General features: G+C 38.7%; 1 protein-coding gene across 1 annotated transcript; it reads left to right on the top strand.

Moving 5' to 3' along the window:
* The first annotated feature begins 1,768 nt into the window (after positions 1 to 1,768).
* Positions 1,769 to 12,827, top strand: LOC128360851 (SHC-transforming protein 4-like). The gene is given in 12 exon segments (XM_053321421.1): positions 1,769 to 2,323; positions 4,522 to 4,592; positions 6,404 to 6,464; positions 6,584 to 6,703; positions 7,299 to 7,352; positions 8,685 to 8,736; positions 8,841 to 8,967; positions 9,708 to 9,900; positions 10,812 to 10,884; positions 11,915 to 12,005; positions 12,483 to 12,634; positions 12,715 to 12,827. Coding segments are annotated over 12 exon segments (1,662 nt in total).
* The last annotated feature ends 2,398 nt before the right edge of the window (positions 12,828 to 15,225 follow it).

Genomic DNA, 15,225 nt, shown 5'->3' with positions numbered 1-15,225 from the left:
GACAGACAGAAAATGAGTCTGTTAATATTTAAAGAATGGATTAATCATGGCAAAAAACTGTGTCCTTGTCCTTAAATGTTCAAGGCTTTGATGCTTTTCTTTGTTATATGTGATAGTAAATTGGACAAATTTTAGTTTTAGACAGGTGATCAGATAAAACAAGCAATTTGAATAAGTTAATGATTGGTTCAGAGAAAATGTAACGGGCATTTTCTGCAGTTGTCCAAAATGTTATAGACACAATTCTGAATCTATTGTTCAAGTTATTGTTAGTTGTAACCCTAGGTTGCACTTTTACAGAACAACCACTAGGGAGGGACAAAGCTCTCTTGTATTTTATGCACTCAGAACCATCAAGTCTTTTCATTGTCTTTCTTTACAGACAGTATGCACTTGTCAGGTTATTTCTAATGAATTTATTTGTTAGGGGAAATAAACAGACTCCTGAAGACAAAAATTATTCTTTCGAATTTCTTGAATTTATCCTGTAATACCACGCTGAAGTGTGGCAATACTGTAATTCTCTGTGCCTGCTTATTGCTTTTGAAAGATAATATTTTAATCAGTACAGTATGTAAAACACTCTTCAATCGGCGCCTGGTATAATGTTCTGATTAGAATCAGACGGAAATGCAAATGTTTTCTGTTTAATTCTCTTCCTCTTATATGTTCCTGCAGAGCATTTGAATATCGCATGCCTCAGTTACACTATGGAATGTATTTTATTGTCATTCTAGTCAATCTGAGCAGTTTCTACACTTGAAACAGATGTTAAAATCTAATTTCTTAACACAGGAAAACAGTTTTTAGCGAGAAAAGCCAAAATAATAATGTATTAACACAATTAAACAGCATCTCTGAGGTGCAACTGATGTTAGAAGAGAGGAATAGACCTCTCATGTACTATATTGGCTGTGCTTCAGTGTATAAGTGTGAGTGTGTGTGTGTTTGTGTGTGTTTGTGTCTGTGTGCGCGTACAGCATGAGTCACCCTACCCGCCTGTGATTGGATAGTAGTTTATAGGTGAGGGAGGGGGAGAGAGCCTTAGGGGCAGTCTGTCAATCTCTCCTCTGCTCCATTCACACATTCATCTGCATGCACCGTCATAGAGTGAGAGAGAGAGGAAGTGAGCAAGAGCCTCTCATTCATAAAAAAAGAGAAAGTTCATTCATAAAAGCTGCACAATTCTGCTGCGCCTCAGAAAGAAAGAGAAAGGGGAGGAAAGTTGATGTGGTGTGGAGCAGGGGTGAAGACAAGCTGGAAGCCTGGCTACAAAGTGTACGGGTCAGTGTGATGGGACTGCTCTCAGCTTGACTGGACTTAAGACTACACAGGACATCCCCTGTCCCATGCTGGTGAGTTGAATCTAGTGTACTGGACAGTCGGCATACCATCTAATCATCTGCTGAGGACAGACTGCCAGACACTAAGATAATTTCTCAAAGGTCAGCTGATCAGCAATTTGACCAAATTTATCAACTTAATGCATTTCATGGTTCTCTTCTTTACTGAAATCAACTTCATCAAGCCTAACCTCTGGGTGATATTGCTGTAATTCTTTGTCTAATTCCTGGAAGGTTTTCTCTTTTTTTAATTTGTCTCAATGGTCCCCTTTGTCCAGCTCCCTGATTATGAGAGAACAGACATTGCCCAGGTTCAAGTCACAGACAGGACTCTTACCAGGTAGCTCTTATAGTCATTACAGACATCCAGTCAGTACATGAGAATCTCTGTGCTGCCTATCTTACTGTAACACTCTTCTACAGGCATGCTGAAGCGCACCAAATACAGTCGTCTGCGCAACGATTCGTTGACGTCTCTGGAGGATCGACCCCAAAAAATGCTGCCCCTGAAGAGGGACCTTTGCTTGGACTCTGATTTTGCTCAGCTGGATCCCGGGACGCCTGCACACCATGGGCCATCCACCCTGAGGGACTTCATCCCCCGTGTGGCTAACATTCGATTACAAAGTCCTATTTCCCTGCGGGGCCTAAGGGGACAGACAAACACACCTGGGGACAGAACCATTGATGGACATGCTGACAGACCCTTGTCCAGAACAGAGTGGGGCTCAGGACATAATCAGACATTTTGTAGCCAACCTTCCTTGCCACTATCCACTGTCCAAAACCTAACTCATTCGGCTCTGCACAACACAAAAAGACCCATCACCCTGCATCGGATGGCCAGCCTCCCCTGGACCCCGGGCTGTCCCCCTTTCTCCCAACACAAAGGTGGTTTGTGCTGTTTGAAGACTTTCTCTGCAATAGAGGATTGCACAATGGTGGGGACAGCAAACAGAGCAGTTCACCATCACATCAAGGTACCTATCACCACACATGTTACAGTGCATGAATACACTCTGCTGTGCACCAACAGAAATATGTGTGGTTGTGTGGACTGCAACTCAGAGTGAGTGTGAATTTTCTTGCTTGTCTATTCTTCACGTTTTTCACTTTCAAATTTGACTATAATAGTTTGTGTATTAAAACCTTACTAAAATATCAGTGATGTGTCAGTGTAAAGCTTTTTCATTTTACACTGCATCACAAAAACTAGGCAAGAAAGTGAAGCTAACCTCCTTTCTAGGGTCCCAGTTGAGAGTTGAGATACGCAGTTTAATTCCTACCAGTGTACCACACGCATGTGAACACAGGACACACACACACCCACAGACACACTCCTTGTGCTCTATCCACACCATCACACTCACTTTCGTATATTCACTCCCTCCCTTGCAGATAGAGCTTCCTATGTAGGCAGTAGTGACTCATCCTGGCTCTCTACTCCTCTCTAGATCTGTTCTGCTTGTGTGTATGTGTGTGTATGTGTGTGTGTGTGTGTGTGTGTGTGTGTGTTTGCATGTGTGTATGAGTGAGTGTAAGTGTATGAATGTATCCGGTATCAGCAGAGCCCATGCTGTCCTAGAACCGGAGGTGTGTCCGCATGGGTGATTAGGAGCAGGGCTTGTGAGCTGACCACTGCTGGAAATGAGAATGGACTGTTTGATTGTCCTCCATAAACAAGCACACACATACATTACACGCCTACCCACTCACCCCGCCCGCTCATATACACACGCACACTCATACTCACACACACACGTATTGATTTAAGTCTGGTCTCCATCAGTGGACTTACTCATCCTGCCTCCAGCCTAAGTGAATCCGAGCACATTGCCTGAATGAGACAGTGTCTGCTTGCATTAATTGCTCCTCCATCTTCTTCACCTCTTTACAATCAAATATATGTCAAGACCTCTTATACTAGGAATTTACAGAAGTTGCACATCGGACAGTTATTTACAGGCTATTCCAAGGTTTGGTCCATGAACACATACTAAATGCTCTAAAACTGAAACCAAACATTCAGGGTGTAGACAAAGATAAAATCAACTATGCATGAAAGTAAAAGCCTTTTAAACTAGTAATACAATATTTAAAAACAATTTTGAAAGGCACAAGGAACAAATATGGTTATGATGTGTTCTCTGTCTGCTGCATTTTGTGCAAGCCACATTCTTTTTTAATGATTTATTGGGTAGACCAGAAAGTGTGTTGCAATAGTCAAAGCATGAAAGGATTCTTTTTTGGTTGGGAAACACAAGATTTTCTTCTTTTTTTAAAAAGGGAGATGATCCCTAAACTTTTTGCTGCAAATTGAACCGTTACCATTCAATCAGTTTAGATTTTTGGTGCCATCAGATACTAGATAAATACAGTTGGGTGTCATCTGCATAATTGTTGTTTTAGACCAAATGCAAAACTTATTTGTGCCAGGTGGATCACAAAATGAAGAGAGACACATGTTCCTATAAAGCAGCTAAATACAATGCTACAAAGTACAACATAAGGTGAATAATCACCATTCATTTTCTAACCTTTTACCTCTTCCTTCTATGGTATTTTGTTCTTTTTTGTTTTATATGACAGGAGGGTAAAGTTAAAGAGCTCTGGGGATTCAGAGATGCACATAATTTAATTTTCCACCAGTCCGTACTGTAAAATGGTCACCCTCATAACTTCTGCCTTGCATTGATGCCAGAATTTGGACATACATTATGAGGGTCAGCATATTATTGTTCAAAGTTAAATTTGGATGAAAATCAACATAGCCCATGTTACTCCATTGGGAATAATGACCTTGATCTGTATAATGCTGAACTTGTGCTTTTGGTGTGAAATGGAATTTCCTCTTACATTTTCACACTTATTTTTACTGAGAAAATACATTATTGATTTGAGTGTTTTTTTAAACAAGGAATTAAATGAACATCTGACAAGATAAATGATTTTGTGTATAAGAAATATTTTTTGTCTTTAGCTTCATCCGTTCTTGTAGATTATCTCAAAATCTGTCCAATTTATTTATCTCCCCCAATGGGAGGCTCTTAAATTGAGGACTAGGACAGAAACATTGTCAACACTCTGTCTGATGTTACTGCAGACTCTGAACTGTTTCTACACATATTATTTTATATTTGAATGAGTGTGTAACTGATATTCTCTTGTGTTTTCTTAGTACATGGGTAGTGTAGAGGTGACCCAGTCCATGCGAACCCTCGACTTTGATACGAGAATGCAAGTCACACGGTAGGAGGTTCCTCCACTACAACCACACACACACACACACACACACACACACACACACACACACACACACACACACACACACACACACACACACACCCACACACACACATACACACATACACACATGCTGAGACATATGCATATGCATAGAATAAACTTCTGACACTGTCTCAAAGTAAATCTATGCATTAATGAAGCAGATGTTTTGCACATGCATGGAAGAACAAAAAAAAAAAAAAGAGTACAATGCTTGAACCAGACCGCCTGAATTCATACACAATATATATCTGCCAAGCAAGACATGTGTGGCTTATTTAAAAAATGTTTCAAAGGGGGAAATCAAATTAAATGTATAACGTTTCATAAAGCGGGGCTTTCTCCTCATCATTTGATATTGACATCCTAGCGCAGGATGCAACAACGCAGATGTACACAGCAGCCTCTGTTCACAACAGCGCGGCTGAATGATGGGGCAGAAAATCCAATTAGATGAATTTCCTCCGAATGATATCTCATAGTCTTATTAAGAGAGAGAGGGAGAGAGTCCTCAATCTATTACATAGAAGTTGTTTTCAAGGAGAAGAAAAAGTGCTTCCTTTAAAAAAAAAAAAAAAACTTCCTTCCTAGATAGTGAGATGTTACTTTTGTTTGTGTGGGTGGTGGGGGAGGGGGGTGACCTCTCTGACCCAAGCATCAGCTCTCTGAAGACGAGCATGTTAGCAACTGCAAAGCTCTGTAGAATTACAGGCTCTGTATAAACTCACCTACAGGGATTATATTTTTGGTCAGTCAGATGATTTTAGATTAACAATGTTTTGTTTTAATCCTTTTTGGGTGGCGTTTGGATTTTTTTTGTCAAATGTCATATTCTTTAATATATTTAAACAATTTTGTGAGATTGAGTTATATCAATGCTAGTTGATGCTAATCTCCAATGTTAAAGAATGTCCCCAATTAAAAGACTTTCCTTCTAATTCATAGTACATTTAGCAGTGTCATTACAGTTGCAGTTTGGTTTTGATTATTCCATTTCTGTGGCAAATATAGTTTTAGTGTAATCAAGTTTAAGGCTACAATTAGTGGTGGGAAAAGTAGCAACACCACAATATAAAAAAATCCTTCTATACTAGTAAAAGTCATGCATTCAAACTTAAAAGTAAAAGAAGGGAGGTATCATCATCAAAGAATACTAACAGCAGTAAAGAAAATTATTGTACAGCTGAATGGCTCCTGACATTGTTATACTATTATATGATTATAATATTGAATCACTATAGATGCATGACTGTGTAAGCATTATTTACTGTTACAGCTGGATGAGGTGGAGCTATTTCTAACTACTTTATAGAGTGCAGGGTAGGTAAATCACATGTTTTGAATGCTAACTGCAAAGTTACAAGTAACTTTAGCTTTTAAATAAGCAGTAGTAAAAGTACCAATATTTCCCTCTAAAATATAGTGGAGTACAGTATATGTATAGTGTATAATGCATAGTGCATAGTTCTGCACTAGTTATAAATGTAATGTATGTAATATTTTTTCAAGTTTTATTTTGTCATAAAACAACCCACACATAGCACATTTCTCCAAATATGTTGTTTAATTAATAATGATTTACTGTTGATGCGAGTTTTGTAATGTATTTTCCTTCCTCTCAAAATTTCACATGCAAGTCACATGTTAGCAGGGCGCACTGGATCACATATTTACAAAGGTATCTCTGTGTTTGGAGTGTGTATGTTTATAATCCCTGCATGTGTTTGTGTGTGTGCGTGCGTGCATGTGTGTGTGTGTGTGTGTGTGTTATGCAGAGAGGCAATCAGCAGACTGTGTGAGAGGACATCCGCCAAGACGGCAGTGAAAACTAAAAGGGTAAGGCGCAGACATACGCACACACACACACACAGACACACACACACATTCACACAAATACACTCACTAATGCAATCAACACAGGCATAACTACAATAACAGATTTTTGTCATCGTCAGCCTTCATTTAAAGGATTGTCTGCTGTTCTGGGTCAAATCAACCTGCAGTTTTCTGGGAGCAGGATCATCCTCACTGTCTCCATCGACAGCATGACTCTGATCGCTGCCTCTTCCTTACAGGTGACAGCTTCAACATGCTTAAAGAATGAGGCTGGCACTTTTCTATATTTATCTCATGTGCAGAACCAAACCAACAATGAACCCAATCGTATCTACAACATTGTGCGTGTATCCAAAGTGTATTCCTCTGTGGCATAGACCTCAATTGTTGTCCAAAAACATTTGAAAACACGCTAATGAGCCACACCACTAAACTGGATGATATGTTCCTCTGCCTAAAAAACTATGGTTATGGTAGTTTGTTTAGAAACAGATCCAATGACTAGCAACAGTGATGTTCTCTGTCACATTTTCTGTCTCAGGAGGGTAGTTCCTTGTACAGCAGATGCAGAAACATTTCCTCAGTGCAACGATGTGACTCATTAAGATGTTTTTAATATTTTTTGGCCAACAACAGCCAACAGCACAGAGGAATAATTCATATCAAGCTTTAGTTACACACAACACTTGTAAGATCAGTTCATTGTTGGCTTGGCTCTGCACAAGAGATTTGTTGACAATCTTTAACTAAATTATGACTGTTGACCTGTCACACATTTGTTTATTGAGCCATTCAGTGAAAACCTTCTATTTTTTTGTCTTTTCTCTTTTGCAGAAGATTGCCCACCACCCCATGCAGGCCATTTCATTTGCCTCAGGAGGAGACCCAGTAAGTTTTTGTTCTGTAAAAAAGCTGTATGTTCATGGACACACAGACACAGACACAGACGCAGACACACACACACACACACACACACACACAAACACACACACACACACACACACACACACACACACACACACACACACACACACTCACACACACACACACACACACAGCGCATAATTTGATTTAGTTTGATTACTGCTTGGTTTGCTGCCATTTTGTGGAGGATTGAATTATTTCCTACCCCAACTCTTGATCCTTTCTATACTTTTAATTGGTGGTGCGAGGTCAGCTCTGCAGTCCAACAGCATTTACTAGTCTACGCTGAAGATATACGATTGCATGGGGTGATGAACCACATATAGATAAAGGCTGCTGCAAGTAACAAATCATAAAAACCTTTCTTTCATAATGTAACCATCAAAGCCTCTACAGTATGCGCTTTCATCATCTTTGCACCTCGCAGAGTCTGTTTCAAACTAATTTCTCTTATCTATTTTCTTTCTCTTCCTGTCCATGCCCACATTATTTCCATATGACAAAATTTGGGTTATTCATCCTGAGTTTTAAAGGTCCTGTACTGTAGCCTGAATGTCGATAATGAAAACAATCATCAGTAAGAAAAAAAATCAATGCACTCCTGTTACTAGCCAGCTGGACATATCCGTTATTGGCTTCTGACTAGGTCAAATGCTGCTTAATAAACTTGCTTGACTAACAAAAAGTCAATGTTGTTTATGTCCTGGTTAGCATCCACAAATTAAAAAAAAAACAAACGCTGGGTACACACTGTAATATTCAATTGCCATATTGACGCTGCACCGGCCAAAGATTAGGTAAAACAGAGAAGTTGTTTCTCTCTGGGAGACACAACCCTGGCAAAGCTATGGATGGGATTATAGCTCGCTGTTTAATTAATTAGCTCAAACAATCTTGTAGTGTGCTCTAAGCCTCGGCTCAGTTGGCTCGGACACATGGAAGATAGGAGGGGAATTAAAATCTGCCACTGAGGCTCTATGGTGAATCATATTCAGCTGACTCTGCTCTTGTATTAGTATCAGGGAACCACCGATAGGGAAATAGTTAATTAATGCAGAGGAAACACATGGATGATCATTAACTGGGAATGTCTGCTTTGTTTTCTGATGATTAAATGAACTACCATCCTAAAATGATTGATCAAAAGGCTGACAACAGAACCTTAACCCACCAGATGTACAGATTATATGCTCAGTTTCACAAGAACACTATCAGGAAGTTCTCTTTATGTCTGTATACGCTGAGAATATCTTCAGGTCATGCTGTTTAAAAAAATTTCTCTCAATTTGTTTACAGGACATGGCAGATTACATTGCTTATGTTGCTAAGGACCTGGTCAACCAGAGAGGTATGGGACATTTTTGTTCATCCATTGGTGTTTCTAGCTTTGTTGTGTAAAAATGCAACAATTTACTGTTATCATTATGTACAAATCATCTCTCTCCCTGTCAGCATGTCACATCTTAGAGTGTCCGAAGGGTCGGGCCAGTGAGGTCATAAACAGCATCGGTCAGGCCTTTGAGACTCGTTTCCGCCAACTTCTCAGCCATACACCGTCACTCCACTCAACTAATCCCAGGTCCGCCTTCTGTTTAATTATCCTTTTGATGTGATGCAACACAATAAAGTGCCACATGTCCTGAATGTCCTTGAATAGACTTTATATTTCACCCCTCTGATCAGTGTTTCATTGCCGTTGTCTCAAATATAAATGTGAATGTTGAACTTTGATAGTTTTATCCAACACTGTGTTACTTTTTTTGTTTATATGTTTGTGTAGAGCTGAAAAATGAGTATATTGGCTGAAAATCAGCAGCTAGTTTGATGAACAGTTAAAAGTCTGTAGAATTTAGTGGCATCAAGTGGAAAGGATAGGTTCTCCTACACACTTGGAAGGGGAAGAGGTATTCAGTTGTTGCAATCTGCAACTCCACCACTAGATGTTCCTCAATCCTACACACTCGTCCTTTAATTGTTAAGCAAAAATGTCAAATATTTGCTGGTTCTAGCTGCCGAAAATTTGAGGATTTGCTGCTTTTCTTTGTTTTAAGTAAATAACAACAAAATAGAAGCATTTCTTATGTTTTCTCCAACTGCATATCAACACTGTAATAATTGTATAAATACAATGATTTGATCAAGAAAATGACTGGAAGATTATTAATGAAAAAGTATTTTTTGGTATAGTGCATTTGTGCCTCCCTCCCCCAAAATATCAATATTTTAAATTTTAGCAAATTTTTCTATCTTGTTATGTGTATTTTTATGCATATACAGATAGTATGTGAAGTATGTCATTGTGTTATGTTCTGTGTGCAGGTCAGTGGTGAGAATCTGCACCAACTGGAGCCCAGAGGAGACCATAACAGACCAGAAAGACAAACAGGATGATGAAGTCAGCGAGCACCGAAACTACTATAACGTGATTCCAGGAAAGACACCACCTCCTGGTGGAATAGTGGACCTGCGGCTCACAAGAGGAGAACATGAACAGGATTCTGGCACACAGAGGGTAAGAGTGAATTGTAGTATCATATCACAGGCAATATTTAGGCAGTTATCAATTAGTGACTTTGGAAACAGTAGTTTAACCTAAAACTGAGTAAATCCATCTGCTGAGGAAGACCACAAGATATAGTTAGGTAAGTCCCTATGTTGATCATTGTTTTGGTTTGGAGGGTTGATGCCTTCTTCTTGAGGCAACATGAAGTGAAGTAAAGTGAGTTTATGAAAGTAAAGTTATTGTTTATTTACTTAAAAGGTGTGGAGTTGTATATGCCATAATGGCTTTATATGCTCTGCATTTATATTTCAGTTTTTAGGATGTATGTGTTTTGTGCTATATTTTTAAATGACAAGATACTGTAGCTCAATATCACAAATCACAAATTTGAGTCATGGGGGCTTTGCAATTTGTACAACATTTAACATCCCCATTCACAGACCCTCAGTTTTTAAAAAAACTCACAGGAGCAACAGAGGAGGGATCCCTCTTCTTGTACAGATGTGCAATAGATGTTGTGTGTAATAATCATATTATCATAATTGAATGTGACACGGGCAGCCACATACATTGCATGTGACATCTTCACTTCCTTTATTAATCCAGGTTAGCTTCTTTGAGCACAAATGCTCTTTGCTCCACATTTACACACTGCATTGGAGCAACGCAGATTAACTTGATCAGTGAGCAGAGGTAGTTCATATTGAAGTGCTTTGCTTAAGGGCACTTCAGTGGTTGGTAATAAGGCACAAACACTGATATTCACCTTCCTGCCATTCTGAGAATTGAGTCAGCAATCTTCTTGCCATGAGCACACATCTCAAAGCTTTAAGTCATTGCTGCCCCTGAATAAACTCGCACATACACACACATGCACAGGTCTCTGTCTTGTGTGAATGAGTCATCTGGTGATGTTGCAGGTTTGTTCATCTCAGCCCGTTTCATTGTATGAGAACTGCTCCATCACAGAAGAGACTCCAGCTCCACCTGCAGGTAAAAATCATCAGCACACTGCCGGCCCAAGTTGAAATGTGTCAACATTTGAGTATGTAACTACACAACTGTGCCTCTTACTGTGGTTCTGAACATAAGAATTCAAGTATGGGTTGTTGTGCATTGTGGTGCATGCCTAAATTTAAATTAAATCCCATTTGTGTCAAAACATTTTCACTGAATTAATGAATGGTTAATGGTTGATTTCAATTAATCCTTTCATACTGGTTGTATTCTAACCCTTCACAATATCCCCTCATAATTATCCTTTACACCAAATGAACCAAAAATCTATTATTCATTCATAAATACCTCATCGGTCATCATTAATAAATATAAAACACTATTTATAAATGGAGGATTACTTGTTAATGAAGCTTTTAGAAGGCAGAGAGAGTGTATTCTTTAGGGTTTACACTATTTCATTCACATTATATCATGGTCCTATATTACTTAAAACAACAGAACATAACGGCCATCATGATTTAATTTAATTTAATTAAAAAGGAAGAATACAGCAATATTTTTGACTTATGATTCTAAACACCAGGTATAGGTTAAAACTTTAAAAGTCAAAATATTTCCATTCTTGTATATTCTGGGTCACTTTACAAGATGTCATATAATTATTGTTATTACCACTCTCAAATATAAAAATGATAAAAATTTGAACTCAAAATTATGTAAGGGTTAATTTGACTAAAACTGAACATTAGTTTGAATTTCAAAACAGCAGGGGCCAGAATAGATTATTTCCAGATGGAAATGATCACCCATAAGAAGAACTGTGCTGTATCCTCTAGCAGCATTTGCGAGCAAGCATTAACTGGTTATAATGGAAACAAATGAAAGAAAAGAAAGAGAAATAGACACTTACACTGTTCAATATTAATCAAGAATATCCATAAACTTCCATGTGGTCTCAATTAGTATTTTTGCTGATAAAGTCAACAGACTTTTTGCAATCATCTCAACCCACTCATATTTCTTGGTGTATTCTTATATTCTTCCTCTATTGTTTCTCCATCAGTGGAATCTGCGGTCAGTCCTGAACAGTGTGCTCCTTTGTCTGAAATATGGATCCAGAACCTGATCCAGGAGGAGGGCTGGTTTCATGGCAGGTGGATAATCAACATCTCTGTACCTTTACTACCACTGAATTAAAAACCTTGTGTCTCTGACCGCTAATATACACTCAGCTGCCAGATTATTAAGTACTAAGTAAGACAAACAACAGCCCTGCTATGATATTATATGCGTACAGAATGTTTAATGTTCAGCTTTTGTTGAAATTCTTTTCTATAGGTGGTTAATTAAAAGGTTAATTCAACTTTAAGGTCATTTTGGAGGAAGGAGTTTGCAGAAAACCGCCTCTCAGTATATAACAGTATAATTCAACAGACCCCAAAATAACAGTTAAGTTGAATCAACACCTCTGAAAACAGGTTCAGCAAAAACTAAACATTATAACCTTGATGAAGATAGGATTTATTGCATGGCTGTTGTTTTAAACTGCATTAATTTTAGCTAGGTGTGCCTAATAAACTGACCATATAACCATCTTCCCTTCTCAGTAACTTTGCTTTTCTTCATCCCAGGTTAGGAAGAGAGCAGGCAGAGTCTCTTCTCACCTGCGATGGGGATTTCTTGGTCAGAGAGAGCAGCTCTGCCTCCGGTCAGTATGTCCTCAGTGGTATGGAGGGATCCACCGTGCGTCACCTACTTCTGGTTGATCCACACGGACAGGTTGGATTTCATATACATGTAGACCTATGCCAGTATGAGGAGAGAAGAAAAGCAGCTGCCCTCAAAGTTTAAGCTCATTGTCTATGTGTGTTTTTGTGCATGCAGGTACGGACCCGTGATCAGGTGTTCCTGAACGTCGGTCACCTGGTGCGTTTCCACATGGAGAGCCAGATGCCCATCGTCTCTGGGTGCAGTGAGCTGTGTTTGAAACAGCCCATCCTACAGAGACACTAACACATATATTCACAGGCTGTCACATAGATACTTTAGCCTTCAGCAGCTGTACTTGTGGCAACAAAATTCTAAACTTTTCAACATTTTTAGCTGTCTGAAAATATCAAATCGAGATAATCCTCTCAACATGTGGGAGATAAAATGCACACACCTTACAGTTCATTTACGGTGGGTGTAATAAGTTGGCGTCTACGTTTGAGTAAAACGACAAGTGAGAATAGTCTTTGGCCTGCAGAAACATCCTGTCTCTTTCTGATTTTGCTGGTGCTTACTCAAAGTCGAAGCACAATCACTGGAGTTGGGAGGATATAGCCAGAATGTTGGCAGACTTTCAAAGTCTTTTTTTTTTTTACATGCTAAATTTGTCCTCTTGTCATATTTGTCTGATTTGTTGACGTTCTGCGTTGTCTTTTCCCATGCTTGACTTTTGAAAAGAACCTTTTATTCCTCTTTTTTGTTGCAGTCTAAAAATGGAAACTAAATGCTCTTTGTAACAAGAATCAGCAGATACAGATTTGCAGTTTGGTCTCATATAAGGTGGCAAACACACAAATAATGATTTTTGCTCTCTATAAAAGGTAATAAAATACATCTTCAGTTCTTTTACAGTTTAATTGATTATTTGACCTCTTAATTATCTGTTGTGTCTTTCTTCGTAAACCCTCAATCACAAGAAACACTTTATTCATTTTTATTCCTGTAAGTTTAGAATTCTTGGTCTCTGGTTTAAAGGTACCAAGATATCATTTGAAGAATAGTGTGATCACAACACAACCTGACATAAATCATTATCTAATTTAGAAGATTTAATCAATTTTAACTACTCTTTATGGCAGCTACCAGTCCAGCAATGAGTGCCACAATACATGCTGTTCACCAACACAAAAGGCACAAACTTTCATATCTATGTAGCATCTCCATATTCAATATTTGGAGTTCATTTCCACTGATAAAAAAAGAAAACCTCTTAGCAAATCATTGACAGTATGGCTTTTACGTTATTCTTAAGAAAGTTTCCTAGTACAGCTTGATTAACTGCTATCCTAATGTGTTCACAGTGCTGACTCCGAGTGAGATTGTAACTGCGTACATGATTCTGATTATTCATGATTATTTCATCTCAAAAACTGCACATGTACATTAGTTGGAAACATTTTAGGAAGTAATAATGAGTCAACTGGATGAAAATAATAAGTGATTTTGGAATTCATTTTGTATTTACACTCTGGTGTCAATGTGACCAAAGACACACGGGGAGTTAAGAGCACGCTGGATAAGATGTTTGGAGACATGTGAACATAAATGCACACATTATTAAGTGCAGACAGGAGATGGTGTGATTTTGTACATTACCGTGTGTCTACTTCAGTTCAGCACAACCAGTGGGTGAGGCATTCATCGCATTATTGTTAAACTACTGTTCTCGTGATGAATATGATAACATAGTCAAAGTTAAAACAACCCTCTGTCTAGCGCTATTCCTCATTAGACTTATATCTGGTCAGCCACAGTACATTAAAATTTGTACCACAGTTGTTTCTGAGTCACTGCTCTCTAAAGCTTGATTGTCTTGCCTCGCTTGTAAGTTGCTTTGCATAGAAGAGCCTGCCAAATGACAAAATGTAAATGTAAATGTGGATGTAGATGTAAATGTAGACGTAAATGTAAATCTTCATACAAATTTCACACTACATCAGAACAAGAATCTTGAACCGAGGCAACGGGGGCTCACAAGGTTTCAGGTTTTCTGAAATCAGAAGTGTTTTTACTGAATCATGCAAAACAAAACAGAGCACATCAAATTGTTAAATCCTCCACTATCGTGTTTGGATGGAATTAAAAGCTGCTAGTTGGGTTTGCTTTAATGTCAGCCCTCTGTCCTCATGACAGTGACTTACCTGCACTCTTACATAATCTTAACCACTTAATACACGCCCCTGTTTTTTATGCTGTTAGCCTAAACGACATGCCCAAGTTGTGAGAGACAGATCCCACATAGTTTGAGACTCAGAGATGTGTCTGGTATCATTGGAAAGGAAACACTCTCAGGATTCTTGTAAAAGTGTCTGTGTGATTCTGTGACTTACTGACAAAGAGAAGAGTGGCAGAGGTTACAATGATGGGGTTGTTTACTTGCCCATAGGTTTGCCTTTACAATGACATGTGTACAGACATTCAGGGACCTCTCAGCAGGATATAGACACAATGAGGCCACAGCCACATGTCTTGGCTTCATGCAGTCCAAATTTGGAGTCAAAAGACCAAAAGATGAATTTTTCTGAATTATTTTTCAACAGGTATGTCCATGCGTTTTCCTCAGGTCCTTTTTGGAGACTCCAAATGGACACTTGGTTACCAAAG

This window comes from Scomber japonicus, chromosome 1 (assembly GCF_027409825.1).
Source record: "Scomber japonicus isolate fScoJap1 chromosome 1, fScoJap1.pri, whole genome shotgun sequence".
Classification (NCBI taxonomy): domain Eukaryota; kingdom Metazoa; phylum Chordata; class Actinopteri; order Scombriformes; family Scombridae; genus Scomber; species Scomber japonicus.
The sequence above is the reverse complement of the archived record's forward strand: the minus strand, read 5'-3'. Positions and strand labels throughout refer to the sequence as shown.